We start from the raw sequence: 19,885 nt of genomic DNA on the forward strand, positions 1-19,885 counted from the left end.
AAAAAAACTGTTTTTCAACATATGACTAAGTATTAAAGGGAGATTCTAAAGTATTTGTTTATTTTAGAATTTTGAACTGAATTGTTAACATAAACCCCTCCCTTGGCCCAATTATCTTACTTTATTTTCGAAATGGCCAGTCATTAAATCTTTAAACTCAGAATAAAATGATTAGTTAGGTTAGGCTACTGTAAAAAGAAACTCTTAAATTTCAAAGGTTTAAAGAACAAGGAAACAAGTATGTTGGGCTCATGTGACAGTCTAAAATGAGTATTTCAGCTTGATGGTGGTTCTCCAGCATGCTGTTCTTCCACGTAACTAGCTATTCAGGGATTTAGGCCAATTTAGTGCCTTCCATCTTTAGCATTCTGTTTCAGAATAACTTCGATCGTTGCCATTTCAGTCTATGAAAAGGGAAAAGGGGCAGAAGTCCACATCTAGAGATTTTCTGAGCCAAGTGAGGTGAGAGTTGCAAATTTTATATCATCTCATATTTTATCTTGAAAATCCAGGCAAATGTCCACACTTGGCTTTGAAAAGGCAGAAGAATGTTTTTCCTTGTTAAACAGCTTTGTTTAAGTTTCACCTCTATTAACAAGGAAAAAGTAAAATGGTCTTTGTGAGCACATTGAATGTGCAATTATAGAAACATTATAGATTTTGATTGCTGTAGATATCCTAAAATAAGTTGATTTCTATTAAGAATATATAATATTGGATCCATGAACTAATGGTACAGAAACATTTAAAAAGATATAGTAGGGAAATAGAATACATTTCTTCTTAAAATAATAAGAGAATTAATGCTTTTTTTTCTTTGAATTCAAGGCAAATATCAGATGAACATTTTTGGATGTTTTAAATCATTTCAACTTATTTCAGTTTATCAAATATTGATATCACATATTCCAATATAAACCTTTATGGACTTCAAGCTAAAGTTTGGCGACTTGATTACAATTAATTGTTTTCTCCATATTCTAGAAAAGTTTAATTGTATTCATCACAAAAGTAAAAGGAAACAGAAAGTGAAAAGTAAAATATAGCAAATGAGACTTATGAGATGTAACTAGCTTTGTGGAAGCTATCAAAAAGACTTAAGAGGTGACATTTAATGTTTGGCAAAACATTTTCCAATGTACCTGTCTTACCTAGGCAGAGAAACAAAATTCATTATTCTTTTATATAAAATTAAAAACATTTAAACATTGAACTATTGATACTTGCTAGGTTTCTGGAATATAGCAATGGACCTGTCATTATCTTTTCTAAAATTATAATAAACAGCATAATAAATACTTTAATATTTACTAAAGGAAAAAGCTAATGGGTTGCCAGCTAACTTTTTGGTAACAGATAATTAGTAAGTTAACTTACCAAAGTAAAAGTAGCAATACAATAGAAAACCAAACCTTTATTTTACATACTTAATTATTATGTCTCAGTTTTCATATTTAAAAACTTCCTTTCTGCTAATGGTTCTTTGAAAAATAAACAAATAAGTAATTTTGTAAAATTATTTAAGACAACCCTAAATATTAAGTGAACTAATTTAGCTTGTCAAGATTAGAACAAATTTCTGATATTATTTTTCTTGTTTATAATTTATAATATTGGGATATTTTATATGTGTAGGAAAAGATTTGATTTTTGTCTTTGCTCAAATCCTGTGAACTGAAGTTGCTTCCTGATGGTCTGGCTTCAAGAAATTTTTCAGGGTAAGAGGAATCTCATAATGGGAAAGCAATTTGCCCCATACAGATATATGTTTACTTTAAAACGGCCAGATTTACAGTAATTCTTAAGATAAGTATGCACTTGATTCTCTTTGGTCCCTGCGGCAGTTGCAATAGTTGAAACAGACTCATTTTGCTAATTTCATGACCTCTTCTAACCAATCTTTATTTGAGTCATTTAATTAGGTTAAATGAAGGATCAAGACATCATTTGCTTTATCTGTCATTAAATGAGCAGCTACATTTTCCAAGACACACTGAGTTCCTCCTAAAATTTTTGAAAACTATATAACTCTTTAGACTGTATATTTATTTATATAATTGTAAACAACATTCATATTATTTAGAAGCATACATACAATACACAATTTCAAAATTGCAACAAATTTTATTTTAAAGAATCATCCTATTTTACTTTTATCTTTCTGTTTTCCTTTTTCTAAGGAAATATCGGTAATTTCAGTGTCTTAGAGTTTGCATGCCCAGATATTTATTTTTTTATTTTTCCTCTCCTCCCTTTACTTAAAACAAATTTCTTAAGGAATTAATGGTATTTTCTTTATATTTTGTTATTTAAATATCTCTTCTTTTGCAAAATCATTCCAGGTGGATTCAATTTTTGTTTGCAATGAATTAAATTCAAGAATTAACCCCTCCCTCACATAAATAAGGATTACTTTCAAGTTATTACCATTCAGGTAAATAAGAAGTTTCTCTATATCTATATTCAATCTCACATCCTAATTTAAACCATTTTTCTCAATTTGAAATTCACTGGAAGTAGAGAAAAATAGGTTAATCTTACTCATCAAAAATCTGTCCTTAGAATCATGTCATATAATGGGTAAAATATACCATAGAGATTATTTAGTTAGCATAATAATTTAATACTTAATTTTTCTAATATTCTTACCACAACGTTGACTAGTCTCTTTTTTGAAACTTACAGTTGTGAGGAATTCACTCCTCAATGTTTAGATAGCTGTGAAAGTTGGAAAGTCAGTTCTTATGCTGAGATTATTATTACTAATTATTATTATATTTATTCTTTTAAATTATTTTCTATGCACTTTTTTTCTTGGTCTTCATTGATTTTAGCATTTGCCCCCTCTTTTAAGTAGTATGACAGTGTAGAGAAGGAAAAGTAATTTTCCCTATACCCTTCCGAGTTTTTAGCTGAGAGTCTAATAAAAAACATATTAACAAAAGAAAAACAAACACAAATTTATTAACATGTATTCTTTATGTATACATGGGAGATACCTAGGAAAAATGAGTAAATAAAAAATAAAAACATATTAACAAGAGAAAAACAAACACAAATTTATTAACATGTATACTTTATATATGCATGGGTGATACCTAGGAAAAATTAGTAAATCAAAGAGGTGGCTTTAGAATTCAGGATTAAATATTATCTTAATAGGATAAGGGGAAAGGGGGCATATAAGCTTCTTAGGAGAGTAAATAGCTTTTGGAAAGATAAATGTGTTCTTAGATGAGTAGATGGGAGATATGATAGTTTGTGAAAAAATTTGTCTAGGTGTCATGTTCACTGCTAGTCTGCTCTCCTGATCTTTCTTTGCTAGCTGATATAGATCCTAGGGAGAAAGAATCTATGACAATTGAGTTCCTTTCGGAGGTTCTGTGTTTAGGTAGATAAGGAGAGTTCAGAGAAAACCTATCCCTAAATGTACTGTTTTCTAAGTGCCTATAGCTCAAAGTAATCAATATGCCAAAGTGTCATATTTTGGGGTGGCATGTCCTAAACTACTTCTGTTGTATTTTAGGGTGGTATATTCTGCTACCCTTCAATTGAAATTGAGCTAAGCTCTTTTGTTAAGACAGACGTGGCAAGTATTGCTTTCCTATTAATTATTAGAAGATATCTTGGCAAGGATTGGGCTTAGTGGGAAAGAGAACTCTCTATATCTTGCAGTGTCTGCCACTGATGTGGAAGAAAAGAGTGATAGCAACCATGTAGTTGCTGATTTGAGAGAAATATTAATTGGAGTTTCTCATGCTAGTTTAAAATATCTTATAACATATGGCACTCTTCTACATTGTAATAATGTTTCAATAATGGTATACTATGACCTTCGAGGTTTTCTTATTTATTTTGCCTCCACTTACATTAATATGTATTAAATCTATTCAATTTATTTATATTCATTATAACATATCAATAGATTTTAATACTTATTTTAATATATATTTAAGTTCTATATTAATATCTTTTAAATTTCTTCATCTTTATTTTCCCTCGAACTCTTTTTATGTTTATGAATACTTTGAATTTAATTAATAGAGTTTGAAATACTAATACTACTTTTTAACTTTACTCTCCTAATGTCCTGTGTTATGCCAGTCTGTCCTCTAACAGTTAGATATCAAAGTGAAATTTAACAAGCAAATATTTTTTTAAGTGATATTCCTGTGTGAGAAGTAAGGTAAGGATAGGAGACACTTCAAACCACATGCCTTCTGACCTCAAGTGAAAAAGAGAGAGAGAACAATTCTAGCCTGCTATGTCTTTTAAGTGATAACTCTGTCATTTAAGTGAGGTTTTTACATGACGAGATGGCATGTGTCTCCCAGAAATGGATCTCCTTCATTATATGTAAGCAGGCCTTAGGAAGCATGACCTTTACATAAACAAAGTGATAGACTTCAAAGGATAACAACAGGGACCTTGGTCAATGTGTTTCATATAGTTGGAGATCTGTGAGGCACACTCTCATTGCTACCATACGTTCCTATCTGATGAGAGGTTTCACACAATTATCTATTTAGATCTCTTGGAAAATAGTTGTACTGTCATAATCAGAAAATATATTTTATATACCTTTTCATTTAATCCAAACAGAAATATCAAATTCTAACAGTGATTCAAACGCTCGAACACATAACATTACTTTAGAATAAAGGGACTCTTGTAGGTCAAGTTAGCATTAGGAAGAATGACAATTGCCCTTCCTCTCAGGATGATGGGCTAAGAGTTATACACACTGGGATTCACTTGTCATCTATTTTAGAGGTAAATATCATGGAAAGGTCAATACATCTGAAATAGATCATAGAGTCTAAATGTGAATATTGATTTTGAATGGGAAATGCGGGTCACACATAATTTACCAAAAATTTTATTAAAGACAGTTGTTTACAACTTTTCCAAAAAAATGTGCTAGCAATATAAATATACCTTTAGTATTTATTTATAATGGAAATGTATTAACATTGATTATTAAACTTTACATGATTTAATGCCACCTTTATGTTCATGTTTAAGGATTCACTATTTTAAAATGCATTTTCTATAAAAACAAATTGAAAATTTTTATTTTTATATAAAGAAAAGAAGCAAATGTACTTAATATTTTTATTAACCTCTTCAACAAGTTGATATTTTTCTAAAAGTTAGTATTATTCAAACTTAATGCGTCATATCCAAAATAAGAATACTACACATATAAGTACCTTAATATTTTTTAAAAAATTCAAATCCCCTGAATGAAGAAAATAATCTTCTCGGTTCTCTATTAAAATTAAAAATTCACCCTTTGCTCATTAATGAGAATTGGTCTTGTAACAAATGACAATGCAAAAATTTTATACAGTTTATATTTAAAAACATGTTTTTTTCAGTTGCTTTATATTGAACAATAAAAAATAGTTGATTTTGTAAAGAACTATAACAGACTAACACTCTACCTCCTAATATGCAAAACCAGAGGAAAAGAATAATTTAAAATCCAGAAATTCATGTTCATATACAATAAAAAATAGAAACAATTTTATAACAATGGTCAAGTAAATGGTGAATGAGCAATTTTAGTTAACATCTCGTTATTCAAGATATTTAAAATTACCCTATACACTGAGGAACATTGCCATTATTCTTGTATCAACCACACAAGTTTGAACTTATGGATTTTTAATCGGTAAGTACAATAGTTCAGGGCGAATTGTTGGTCTTGATTTTAAAGAATGAAAAAAAGCTATCTATAAACTATTACTATAACATAAAATAAATCCTCATGCAGAAAACATCACTTGTTTGCTAAGATTTTCTATTTTAATTTTGATTTATTGTCCAATATGAGAGATGACTTTACCTGAAAATAACCTTTCTGTCTTTTTAGGGTGCTACTAAAATCTTGCTACAAAGATAGTAAATTTTGCCTCTTTGAAAGAGTGACCTTTTACAAACAATATTCCTAGGTCTGACTCATGGACCTACTAAATCAGAATCTTTAAGTATGATTTCCCAAAATCTGAAAATTTTAGTAAGTTCTTCAGTTAATTCTTATGGTTTTAAAGTTTAAGAACCAATAACTAAGAGAGAATAGAAAAACTCTCTTGAGAACAAACACATAGACATCTTTAATTACGGATATAGCTTTCATATAGTTTTCTGAACTTGAGGAATTTTTTATAACTCCAGGGCTTCAATTTTCTTGTCTTCAAGATGAGAACACTTCATGGATCTGAATAGAAGCAAAACTCTTAACAATAGTAAACACACATTGGAAAAGATGAAAAAAGCATGTCTAAGCATTCGATCCTTTATTAATTTTCTTATCTATAATCCATCTTAGGAATTCTGGGAGAGCTGGTATCCCTCTTCTCTTCTGTGTCTATTTGAAACTGTTTCTCTCAGTTAAATATGTAAAATTAAGTCACCCTGATAAATTTACACCAAGGTTACAAGTAATAGGAGTTCTAGTTGATATTTTTTCTTTCCATTTTCATTAAATTTCCTCATAGAAGATATAAAAACAATTTCATAATTGGTACTGATTTTCAAATATATTGAATGTTAACATGTCAAAATAAATTAGATTTTTCTCAGTAGAAGGAAAGTAATAGAGCCAGATTGAATCTCAGTGTAGTTTTATAGCATGTATATACAAACACTTTTATGTACTAAACCGCATGGCATTTAAAATAATTAGAAGCTTTATGTGACACATATAACATTTACTTTTATTGTTACTTCATGAACCCAACAATAAAGTAGATGTTAAATTGTAGAATAATTGTTTCATCTATATATGTAAAATGTAAAAACTGGGTTTAACATTTGAAAATTACAAATTGTTATTTTAGTACAGTCATTATTCAGATGACAAAGATGTTAAAAAGTATTTAATTGAGAGATTTATTGAAGTCTATATTTTCAAAATATAATTAATTTGAAATGTTAAACAGATATCTATGAATTAGTTTATATATCCATGATAAGACTATGTGTTAGTATTTTATATATAAGTTCTGTAGCAGTTAACTTTCCTGGGTTATTCTTTATCTGCAAAGATTTATTTCTAAACAAAAGACTTGGAGTCATTTTGATCAATTTTCTTCTTACTAAAATGCAGCTGTTTGTGGTGAATCCTTACAATGTTATATGATTCAGCAATAAAAAGTATCAAGCCAGAAAAAGCTATAGGGGAAGATAAGATATATTGTTAAAAAAAAGAAGCCAGTCCAAAAATACTACATACTATATTATTTAAACTATTACATTCTGGAAAAGGCGAAAGTATACAAACAGTAAAAAGATCAGTGGTGGTGGATTCAGGGAATGGAAAAAAATGAATAGATGAAGAACAGGAGATGTTTTTTGGTCACCAAAACTACCCAGTACGATATTGTAATAGTGGACATATGACATGATACATGTTTTCAAACATAGTACTATATACAACACAAATAACAAAGCCTCATGTAAAATGTGGACTTCAGTTAATAATGTATCAATATTGTTTCATCAGTTGTACCAAATGAACTGTATTAACGCAAGATATTAATGATAGGGGAAACTGGAGGTAAGTGATACACATGGAGCTCTGGACTTTGCTCAATTTTTATTTAAACCTAAAACCACTCTAAAAACCAAAGGTCATTAATCTTTAAAAACATGCAACTGTTTTACATGTGAAATTTAGGGATTGTGAGGACAATGTAAATACTAAGATGATGAACTAATAAAATTTAAATTTGATATCTATTAAAACTGAGAGTTTTTTAATTGAATTATTAGTAGTCTCTATTTAAGTATTAATTTAGGTAACTTTGAAATTTCAGTCAAAATTTGTGGAATTTGTTTAAAATGACCAATAAAACCTAAAGTGTTGCTGTTGGGGGGAAAAAATAGGAGCTAGTGCTGACATCAGTTATACATAGGAACCTGGGCCTCAAACACAACTTAGATAAGCCTTTTGGAAAGAGCTTCTGATGAAGGCCTTTCTGGAAGGCATTTTTAAAATATAAAACCATCTGTCTCTCCCGTGTTCTAGGTCCATATCTGTTAAAGATACAACTATTTCCTCTAGCATGATCTTAGCAGTCCTGTTCTGGATAGTGGGAATCCAGTTGACCTCTTGACTTATACGCTTCATCATGAAAGCTGTATAGTTCTACTACTGAGCCCTGTTTCAAGTGCTTCTTTTATTGTACAAGTTTTTTTCTCAATTATATCAATAGTAAATCTAGCTTTAAAAAGTAAAATTTTCGAATTTCAGGCACTCACCAGCTACCTGTTTTGAATTAGGTATTAAAAAGTTAATTAGAAGAGGGTTAATGGTGCATTATTTATTATAAAATTGATAAATTATAACTATGAATTAATAGCAAGAGAAAGATGATTTTTTAAAAAGCCTTTTGAGATTTTGAGAAATGCTTTATTTGGCCATAATTCTCGGCTTCTGAATTTAACCAATAGATTTTGATTGTACTCAACAGAAAGAAAAGAGGAAACGGTAAATCACATTATATCAGACTCAGAATGGTAGAACTAGAAAATACCTTTCAGACAGTTTTCTAAAACTTATAAACTGGCAGTCAGCTCATAGCTCAAGCCCATAGATCAAACCAAGTCAGACGATGCTTTAAAAAGAAAGCTTCCATTGCCTGCCAAATGTCAAAGTTTATGGAATTCACATAAAATTTTGAATTTACCCTCCACTTTAAAATCATGCTGGACTCGCATTATTGCACAGTAGTCGCCCCTATTAAATAGAGCATGCAGCATCCAATTCCTTACTTCCACCACTTTCCCTATTAATTTATGTTTGGTTCATTTTACTCAATTTTGCTATCTTTCTAATTTCTCTGGTATCTGATTTTATGGATCTTGACTTCTTTTTGCTTCATTTTGTATTTAAATTATATGTGACTCCAAAGGGAATATGTAATTTGCCCCAATCATGTAATTGGTACTTTCCAGGGCATAAAACAAAATAAAATAGGTCCTGCCTGGCAATAAATAAAAAAGAATTAAAATTTTGTAATCTAATGCTCATCATCATGGAGGTTCATTTAATTCTAGCCTGGAGAAAATTGCATTTTTTATGGTGTGTTTTGATTCTGGTAGGAAGAAGTGTGTTGGAACAATTAAGACAAAGGATACTGAGGAGATACTTTGTCTAGAAGTAAATCTGTTTTAAACATTTACTAACAAATAGAATTTTAAATGCTTTTAGTGATATGAATGGGATTTAAATCCTTTCTTAAATTATACCAGTTAATTTGTTATTAATATTTCTATCCAGATTGTACAAAAATACACACAAAATATTATTTTTAAAGTTTGAAATAAAAGATGGCATCTTTCTATGTTAAAGCTGAAAGTGCATTAGCTTCAGTACTTTGTAAAGATTAATAAACTAATTGTGGAAAACTCAAAATTTAGCTCTAATCTCACATAGTAACAAGACAGACAAGTAAACAATTTAAGCAATGTCTAATTCTACAAAAAATAAATTTACCTTATGAAAATTTCCAGAATATGCTAACATATGTTTTTTGTATTGCACTTAAGTTATATGCAATTTGATCTGTCATAAATTAACAATTTATTGCTTTTATTATTGAAGCCATGTGTATTAGCTATCTATTGCAGCATAATAATATTAACACAAACTTAATAAGTTAAAACAACATATATCATCTTGAAGTTTCTGTAGGTTAGAAATTAGTTACCAATGTTCTGTTTCATAGTCTAATACAGGTTTGAAATGAAGTGTTGGCTACTGCTAGGGTCTCATTTGATACCTGACTAGAGAAGGGTACACTTTCAAGCTCATGTGGTTTTTGGTAGGATAGTGGACTGAGGGCTTCAGTTCCTCATTGACTATTGGTCAGACATCACCTTCAATATCTTGTCATGTGGATGATTTCATGTATTCACTTCACTGAATCCAGCAAAAGAAATCGATTCTACTAGAAAAAATGAAGTCATAATTTATAATTATATGTTACATAATCACAGAAGTGACAGTTTCTATTGGTTAAAAACAAGTCACTCTATGGCCCTCATGCAAGAGGAGAGGAACACTGAAGGGCTAGAATACCAGCAGCGGGGAGGTTATTGAGGGCCTTTTTAAAGACTTGTGTTTACATAGCTCTCTAATTTTAACCCTTTTCAGGTTTCTACTTCACAATCACTATGGTCAACTACTAAGCGATGTGACAAACAGCATATTGTCTTAATGTCTCTTTATAATCTAAAATGTCATGCAGTGTATCTATTCATAAGCAAAGCAGTCCATCACAACCAACCTTAGTATCACTTTTATAAGTGCCTTCCTTTTTATGGTAGACTACTATTATTTTTTGTTCCAAGTTAACAAAATTATGCTTTGTTCAGCGAGCTGACACTATGAAAATGACTAAATGATTTACTTATAGTATATCATTGTGTTATCTCAGATATCTTAAGAAGTGTCTACAGATGTTTTTCATAAATTAGTTCGGACTCTTTGATTGGAAGTGATAGAAATCTTAGATAAAGGCAAAGTAAAGGAGAATTTATTTTTTTCCATAAATGACACGATGAGTTTACCTAGCTTGAAGTATAGCAGCATTTAAATTATTAGTCAAAGTGTAGGAGGTCTATTTTCAACCCTAAATTATTTCATTTGTGCTGGTATTATTATCAATAAAAACTTACTTATAGGGTAAAAACATTAAAATCCTAGATCAAAAAACAACCAAAAAACAAACAAAAAAAAACAAATAAATATCTCCCCATCCCCAATAGTTTGACATTAAAATTCTGGACATGACTTTCATTGGCTGTGTATGAGACATTTATCACACATGAACACTGGGAAAAGAGGATAAAGTGTCCTCTTTGGCCAGAGATAGATAAAGTATCTATCCATATATCCTAGAGATTGGGTCAGTCCTACTCAAACCAATTAGACTGAGAATAGAGGAGGTATGATTATCAAAGCAATATCTGAATACTGTTAACAAAAGAAAACAGAAAAGATAAGGAGAGTAAATTAAGTTACATTTATTGACCATGTAATTAATATATGGACCGCCATTAAGTGCTGGATCATCTATAAATAAGATAGATCACTTCGCAATCATATATATAGACTATAGCGTCAAAGAACATAGCAATTTGGACAAGATGTTTATGAAAGGTTGTATGGATTAATTTTCTTGACTATATTTGTGGCCCAGTATTTGTTATAAAAGGTTTCAGTGAAGGCACAATATAATTGCCCAGTGCAATCTATATTAGGAGAACTGAGAAAATGAAGATAAAAGCAAAGGGTAGTATTAAAAAAGTAAGTATTAAAAGAAAAAGACCATGTGAAAAAATAACAATAGGATTAATCTTATTAGTTTGGAGAAAGGAACTAAAGATTGTTAGAAATCAGATAGGTTAGATAGGTTGACTAGACAGACTAGAAAAAGGCTCAGAGACATTGTTAAAATTTTGTATTCAGTAATCTTCTAAATCTATTGAAGCTGGATAATATAAATACCTGTAAATTATAAAAGTGAGATTATTTACATTCATTTTTGAATATAAAGTTATGATAGCCAGTGACCAATATTATATAATGAAATAGATATTTTGAGATTAAAATAATGTTATTGAAAATATATTTTTGAAATTAAGTAAATAGCATGGTACCAAGTATATAATGTAGCTACAGTTAAGGAAAAAAGTGAATTTGAAATAAATATGAATTTTGTGATGCTACCTATTCAAATACTTTTAGTATAGTTAGACCTTTACATTAAAGCATAAGTAAGGACTAGAAAGAAACATTTGAAAAACCATTTACTTAATATGACAACATCAGCTATACAATAGCAACTTTAACAAGTTGAGATAGCAAATCGTATCCATCTGTTGCTTTCAGTCTAGAAGGTGCTTTAGAGACAAGTAAAAAATTTTGTATGATATCCTCCAGATAATAAAGTAAGAGTAGTGTGTTGCATTTTAAATTAAAAACAATACAAATGACAGGATATTCTTAAAGGAGCATTTGCATGATTTTGAACATAGTTTTTTAGGACTGGAGTTTCAATGAAGTATGTCCTTAAAACTTTTAGAAAATACTGTTATTCAAATAAGCACACACATAAAGTAACACATTTTATTATTAAATTCAGCATCCCATTATGGAAACGTGGACAATAAAAAATTACTGATTTTCTCTAAACCTGCAGACCTCCTCCAGTAAGTGAACTTGCAACCAGAGGGACTACGGTTGGAGTAATTTCCGCTGCAGCCATCAATCAGAGTATTGTGTACTCCATTGTTTCAGGAAATGAAGAGGGTGAGTAGATGTTTATTCAGTTGGTATTTTCACCACAAATCAGTCAACTTGGATTTGAAATTAATTTCAGGTTGAGTTATTGTTTGCTCTATATTTCTAATAAAAATATGTCCAACTTAAATATAATTAGTAACTATGAGCTGAATCTGACTTTAAAAATTCAGTTAGAATTGCTCCCCTACCCCAGAAAATACTAAATATTCAATTCTGGAAGCCTTCTCCTCCTCATATAGGGATATTTTAATGACATTTCTTCAAAATGAATCATCATACTTTCATCTTTAGTTATAATTGTTGCCTTTTAGGAATCTCTTTTCACTGTTCTGTATCATCTAAGACCTATATTCCATGTTTACCTTAGATAAACCTGAAGAAACTTTAAAATCATAATTATGAATATTGAAAGAGCCACATCCATGATAAAAGTTAAATTAGTTAAACAATTAAATTAAAAAAAGTCAAACAGTTAAATTAGACATACAATTAGCTATTGTCAATAAATAAATCATTTAAGTTTTGTCTATCTATCATGGTTCACTGAGAATAGAATGGTTTGTGAGCCTCTAGGAATAAATCTAGAGTGAAGTTTTTCTCACCCATTCTTTGTTTCACCTACTCTTTACAGCTTAGTTGTCCCCAGTTTTTCCCTTTTGATAAGCTGAATGGCCTGGCATAATATTGGTAGTCAAAAAATAGTTAATATATATTTTATTAAATATGTAATAAATGAACGAATGTTAATTCTATTAAAGGAGTTTGCAAAGAAGTCATACAGGCCTATTTCAAGTATTTCAACAACCAACCATTACAAGAAATTGCTGCCAGTGAAACAAGAGTTCAACATCATACTTTTCTTATTGCTTTCTTTTTTGTTTCTTCTGTGCTATTGTGCTTCCTCTCTAAAGATTACTAAACATCCTTTTTCCTTAGACTTCCAACATCTGACCGAAGTTGTGATTTCTCAATCTGTTCTGATACTTTTTTTACTGGTACTATTTTTAGTGGTAAGAGAATACAAGAAGTTAAGGTTTTATTTCAAACAAACAGATACTATAGCTATAACGGAAAACTGAAGGCAGCTAGGATGGGATGTGATCAACTCATTTTTTACTATGCTGAATTTAAGATGTGTACCACATCAAAGTAAAAATATCCGTGGAGCAACTGAATAACCTAACTGTGCTCAAATTATACAGTTTTGAAATGTTTCCATTAATACGAGGCAATATAACACTAGGGATTGAGAACTGATTATTGAGCCAGACTGCCTGGGCTTGAACCTTTGCACACCATTCCTCAGCTTCCTTTATGTAATATGGGTAAAACACTACTTACTCCAAGATTTTTGAGTAAATTATGTAAAGTGCTTAGAATGCCATGAATCATGTTAACTGCTATATATAAATGTCTACCCCTGGTTGAAATTTAAAAAAAAAAAGATATTCTAGTCCAAATTATCACAAACACTTTTATTTTCTGAGTCATGTTCCATGAAAGGTAGAAGCAAACATGACTCACAAAGAACAGAGGACTTTAAACAATCTATTTTTAAGAAGCAGGCTTCAAAGGTAAATTCCTAATCCTTAAAATGCAATTATTTATAATACAATTATGAGTGTCAACTTTCTCTGCACTTAACTGTAATTCAACAGATCCAGTTTCCTAATCAATGGACTATACAGTAAACCACCTCGCATCTTTCAGCAAGAAAAAAAAAACAAACCATTAAATATGAATAATAAAGACATCACCCAATGAATTAGGACAGTAGGTTTTCTTTAAATATTTATTCGGGGGAAGGGACACCTACTCAATTAGAAGTCTTTTATTTTATTTTTTTAAACCTATCATGCCATAAATTCATAAGGAATGGGCTCCAGCAGCTCAGGCTCCTTTCCACTGGTTCTCATAGCGTGTGCTTCTCTGGGTGGAGCAGGCTGGCACATCAGTTGAACATAGGTGCCTTTCTCTTTGGCTTCCTTCTTTTTTTGATCATTTTCCTTCACCCATTTCAGGAAGCAATCTCCACTCTTAGAGTACTTAATATGCTCAATACGTACATTAATTCTCTTGGCAAGAATCTTGCCTTTAAGTTGTTTGTTTACATCAATGCCAACTGCATGCTGGGTAACAATGTAAATTCTTCCAGTTTTGCCATGGTAACATTTGTGGGGCATCCTTTTTGAACAGTGCCAATTCTCTTGATATCTACAATATCACCTTTCTTGTAGATTCGCTTGTAGGTGGCCAAAGGAACAATTCCATATTTTCTAAAAGGACTAGAGAACATATAGTGGGTGCCTTTCCTCTTTCCCTTTGTGTTGGTCATTTTGGTGAATTACTGGAGGATGGTGGTTCTAACTGAAAGTCTATTCTGATACTTTCTTTCTGGAATTCTATCAGTTCTCTTCCTCAAAGATACTACCCTCTTTCCCTCACAATGACTATTTTTTACAATTAATTCATTTATTTATCAATTTGTTCAACAAATATTTGTTACTTTACTTCACAAATGTTCATTGAGCATCTATTATATATTAAGTATTCTCCCAGCCATGAGGGCTAAAGCAATAAAAAAATAGACCCTTGTCCTCACAGAATTTTACTGATAAGAGGAGAAAGACAATAAAAATTATTAAACTGATAAATATATAACATTTGGGTAGTAATAAATGCTATGGAGAAAACTGAAGTGAAGAAAAGATACCAGGAGTGCAAGAAGTAGGATAGTACTCATTCAACAAAATTGTATGAGTTTCTTTAAGATAGAATTTCTGAAGGTTTTTCGTACAGTAGAGGGCCATCTGAATCCGTGGTGAGAGGTATAGTATGCACTGCTCCCAAATGTAATTGATTACAGAAACATTAATTTTAAGAAGAATCTCAAAATAAAAACAAAACAAAACAACATAGAATTTCAAGGCATGCACTTAGGATAACACTGATGTTGATCATTTCTGAAACATAGTTTCCAAAAGCCAGCATCTTATTACTTTTATGCATTACCCTCATTATAAATAGGTGTTTTTTAAATCATAGTGCCTTTTAAAGAAAATTATTTTTCCTTGTAGTGTAAAAAAAACGACCAAGAAATCATATTTTAATTCTCAGATAAGTTTGGAATTAATAACATCACGGGTGTTATCTATGTGAATGCCCCTCTGGACTATGAAACAAGGACAAGCTATGTGCTTCGAGTCCAAGCTGACTCCCTGGAAGTGGTCCTCGCCAATCTCCGAGTTCCTTCAAAAAGTAAGTTACATTATTTAAGGGATGTTCAATAAATCAATGGTGTTCTGCTCATCACCTAAGGAAATACATATGTCTAAAAGTTCTCAGTGAAGAATGTAAGAAGACCATGAACACTCAGAGATGTTTTCTCATTTATTTTAATTTTTGATGGATGGCAACACTGAGAGGATTTCATATTCCTGAAATGTCAAGACATTAACAAACTATTTCCAGACTTTGTGTGTAATCTTGTAGAACACTGTCATTATTTGTGTGTGTTAGATAATAAACCTTATTCTCATTCTGCTGTGAGGTACGGGCTAACTCTCTGTGATGTAGTATATTGTTAATGGGTGGATGACTTCTAGACATTCCTTGAATTATGTGGTTTCTTGTACTTATATATTTTCTTAGAAATGAGGAACCACATGGTAAAATTAGTGACTAACATTTGTTACTATGTATATGTCACATTATATTTAATTCACGCCCATTTCTAGGCAATGAAAATCATTACCTTCACTTTACAAAGACATAATAAGAAAAGGTTGAATGATTTTCTAAAAATGACGCTTGTCAGTAAATGAAAAGTTGAAGATTCAGTCTCACAGTTTTTAACTCTTAAAATCTTTCTTCGACATTTCTGTTTGATTTTCTTTAACCACACTGAGAAGCAAGTAAAAGCCAATTTGTGAAGTGGGCCAGCACAGATTCTGTGAGATATTACCAATAATAGGATAAACGGTATCTTTTTTTCCATTCATTGAGATAATACTCCTTTGCACTTAAGCAATCCATTTTTTTTTTTAACAATCACACCAATTTTTTTTAGAACCTAGGAGAATGAAAAAAGCCGAATTTAATTTAACCATTAGTAGAAGAGAGGCTCAGAAAGAGCATGAAGTGGGAAACAGGATCTGAAACAGTTACTTTTACTCTGGGGTACATTCCTGGACATCCTATCACAGCACTACATCAATCAGCATTTTTAGAAAGGGTAAAAGGAGAAAGAAGAGAGCCAGAGCAAATGTACACACGCACGTGAGTGCCAGGGGAAGAGAAAGGAGAGTAAGGTGGAAGTAAACGGCAGAAGAGGACTTGTATAATTTCCCATCACAGTTCAACTGATGATCGTTAAAAATAAATCACTTTTTTCATTTACTTCAAATCTCACTTACTGATCTAGCATTGAAAAAAATAAGATTATATACAATGTGCCTTTGGAATTAAAAGAATTAAGTTGTCTTTCATGATTAAGCATCACTTGCATAATTGTTTAAAAATAACACACCAGTTCTTTGAGTTTTTAAAATCTTTAAACTTCAGGCAATCAATTTTTTTATAAAATCTAAGGCATCAAAAGATTAGGGTAAATCTAATTTACATTGTGTTAGCTACCATATAGCAAATAAAAATAAATGTAAAATTTCATCAAAAACTGTATTTGCCATCTTCCTTTGAAACAAATGAGTAGTTAAATTTAAAAAGAAAATTTTGGTAAATATTCAGGTTGTAGAACTTGGTATTTTTTACAAAATAGCTCTGAATTCTAGGAATTGAAATATATATAGTTCTTATGTATGAATATAACACAACTAGCTCTCATGACTGTAATTTGAGTGTAAATCTAAGGATAATAACAATTTACCTAATGCACATACGTAGGCTTGTATGTGCTTCATTGTGTATGTAGAGGAGAGACGGAATAGCAAATACATGAATTATCCTCTCGGAAATTTATGAAGGCTAAACCCTAAATATTAGTTTAATACCTGATTCTTGAATATTGTTTCTAACATTTCATGACTTACCTTTGCCTCTTCAATGTGAAATACAGATTTGTGTGTTTGTAACACAATTTTATTTATTAATGACTGTTAATGCCTATAACCCATTCCTAATGCATTAGCTATGCAAATAAGATCATTATGTAAATTGAGGTTAATTAATTAATTGTTTAAAAGTTCATCCTTTCTTCAGAATTAGCTGCCCTATGATTTTTAGCTCTACCACATGTCGTATGAATAAAGATAATAAACAGGATAAATTCAATTCATTAAAGAAGTATTATTGTAATGTCTTTACCAAGAAGTTAATGAAGTCATTTGCAAAGTAAGTTTTAAAACTATGTTGTAAGTGAATTTAATATTTAAATAAAAATTAATAATTAAAATAGAAAAATTTAGAGCTCATTTCCAAAATTTGACATCAGTAGAATTGAAAACATTTTAATCTTTTAATACAGAACATCTTAAATATAAATAAAATTACAGAAACTGTTACACTGAACTTCATATATCAATTATCCAGCTTCGACATTATCGAGTCCTGGGAAATCTCTTTTTCTATACTTCCAATTGCTCCGTTATTTCACTATTTTGAAGCAGAGCAGAGACAATATTTCATCTCTAAATATTTTAATACGTATCTCTTAAATATAAGGACTCTTAAAACTTAATCATGATACATTTATTACTTGCCCCAAATTAACAAAAATTCTTTAATATCAAGTATCCTGTCAATATTTATATTAAAATATTATTCATATCAGAATTCAAATAAGGTCTATATCTTATAATTGGTTGGTAGGTCTTTTAACTCTTTTTAAATCTATAGGCTTCAGCACTGTTACTTCTTTTTATTTACCTTGTTCAAAAAACCAGATTTCTGAAGCCTGGATATTGATGACTATATGTTCAGTGGCTCATTTCATATTTTTCTCTATCTTCTCTATTTCCTATAAATTAGCAGTTAGATCTGGAGTCCTCATTAGATCCAGGTTTTTGTTTTTGTTTTTAGAAATAAATCCTAGGTGATACCATATCCCCTTATCCCCAGTTTATACTTTCCAAGACCCATGGTAGTTGCTTGAAACCTCAGATAATACTTAACCCTGAATGTACTATATTCTTTTCTTATACATCTATATCTCTGATAAAGTTTAAGTCATAAATTAGCACAGTAAGAGAGTAATAAGAAAAACTAATAATAAAAAAGAACAATTATAACAATATAATAAAAGTTATGTGACTGTGGTTACCCATTTCAGGAGATCTCTTGCCGATGCCTTCATACAGCCTTGGTGTTTTCTGGTGCAACACATTGCTGTCAGTTGGAACACATTTGCGGTTCATGTCTTCTGCCCACAAATGTAATTTCTTTCCCACCTTAACTAAACACTTGTGCCGCACTATGACCATAACTTTCAGTTTGAGGTGTGACACAGCAAAACTAACACAAATATCTTTCTCCTTCTTCACAATTTTATGGATAGAAGATTTGTTCTTACTATAGATTTTAGCATATAGTTTGTTTTCTTTCATTATAAAGTGGGGAACTTTTACCTTTTTACTTAAAGAAAGTACTTTGTGGCTTCTCTTTGGCATATCCAATTTGCTAGCATCACTACTCTTGCACTCTGGGGCCATGATTAATTAAAAAAGGGTAACTTAAACACAAGCACCACAATACTAGGGAGGTTGATCTGAAAACCCACAGGGCTACTAAGTGACTAACAGCCAGAGAGTGAATCAGCGTGGAGACACTGCACGAAGGTTTGATTCACATCCTGAGTGGGATCGAGGAGAGATTTTATCATGCTACTCAGAACAACATGCAATTTGAAACTTATTAATTATTAACTGAATTATATCTGAAATGTTCCATGTCATATTTTCGGATGATGGTAACTGAAACCATGAAAAGTGAAACCGGGGATAAGGAAGGAATTACTGTATGCACTGTTTCTTTAAGGGGGTACACCAAATCCCTTTGACTCTCCTATTGTGATAATAACATCCACCAATAATCATTTCCTACCTATTAATTCCTTTCATTTATACTGTGTTTATTAACTGAAATATTTCTATGAAAAAGAACTACTCCATATCAAATAATTGGTAACCCTGAGGTCCTGCTCCCATAGTAAAGGTAGGGGGAAAAAGTATGTTTCTTTCTTTTAAGTCACTGGACTTCAAAATAATAAGTTGATTCACTTTCATATTCCAAATGTGACTAAAATAAATAGATTTGATTTGATGAGCCATCTAGATTCTGATGAAAATACTTAACTCTGTTGTTGTAGTTTAAAAGGAGAAAGAGACAAAATACAAACAAAAGGATGGGCTGGACTCCAGTAGGTAAACAAATGGATCTGACTGTGCTCCAATAAAATGTTACTTACTAAAACAAGCGTGGGCCAGACTTGACCAAGGGACTGTAGTTTGCTGACTCTTGTTCTAATTCTTACTTTTACTTTATGTAATATGCTTAGCATCCTTTTTTATTTTCTTTTGGCTATCGTTTGTATATTCTCTACTGTGAGCAATG

At 30.8% G+C, this 19,885-nt stretch overlaps 1 protein-coding gene and 1 pseudogene across 1 annotated transcript in view; one reads left to right on the plus strand and one right to left on the minus strand.

Annotated features, from left to right (window-relative positions):
- Nucleotides 1-19,885, plus strand: part of PCDH15 (protocadherin related 15) — a gene marked incomplete in the record, with an annotated part of 701,567 nt that overhangs the window by 583,719 nt on the left and 97,963 nt on the right. Inside the window, 2 exon segments of the mRNA XM_036222126.1 lie at nucleotides 12,216-12,325; nucleotides 15,437-15,581. Coding sequence (XP_036078019.1) covers nucleotides 12,216-12,325; nucleotides 15,437-15,581 — 255 coding nt within the window.
- LOC118603787 lies at nucleotides 11,023-15,441 on the minus strand (annotated as a pseudogene).

Source organism: Rousettus aegyptiacus, unplaced genomic scaffold, assembly GCF_014176215.1.
Source record: "Rousettus aegyptiacus isolate mRouAeg1 unplaced genomic scaffold, mRouAeg1.p scaffold_m13_p_6, whole genome shotgun sequence".
Lineage (NCBI taxonomy): Eukaryota > Metazoa > Chordata > Mammalia > Chiroptera > Pteropodidae > Rousettus > Rousettus aegyptiacus.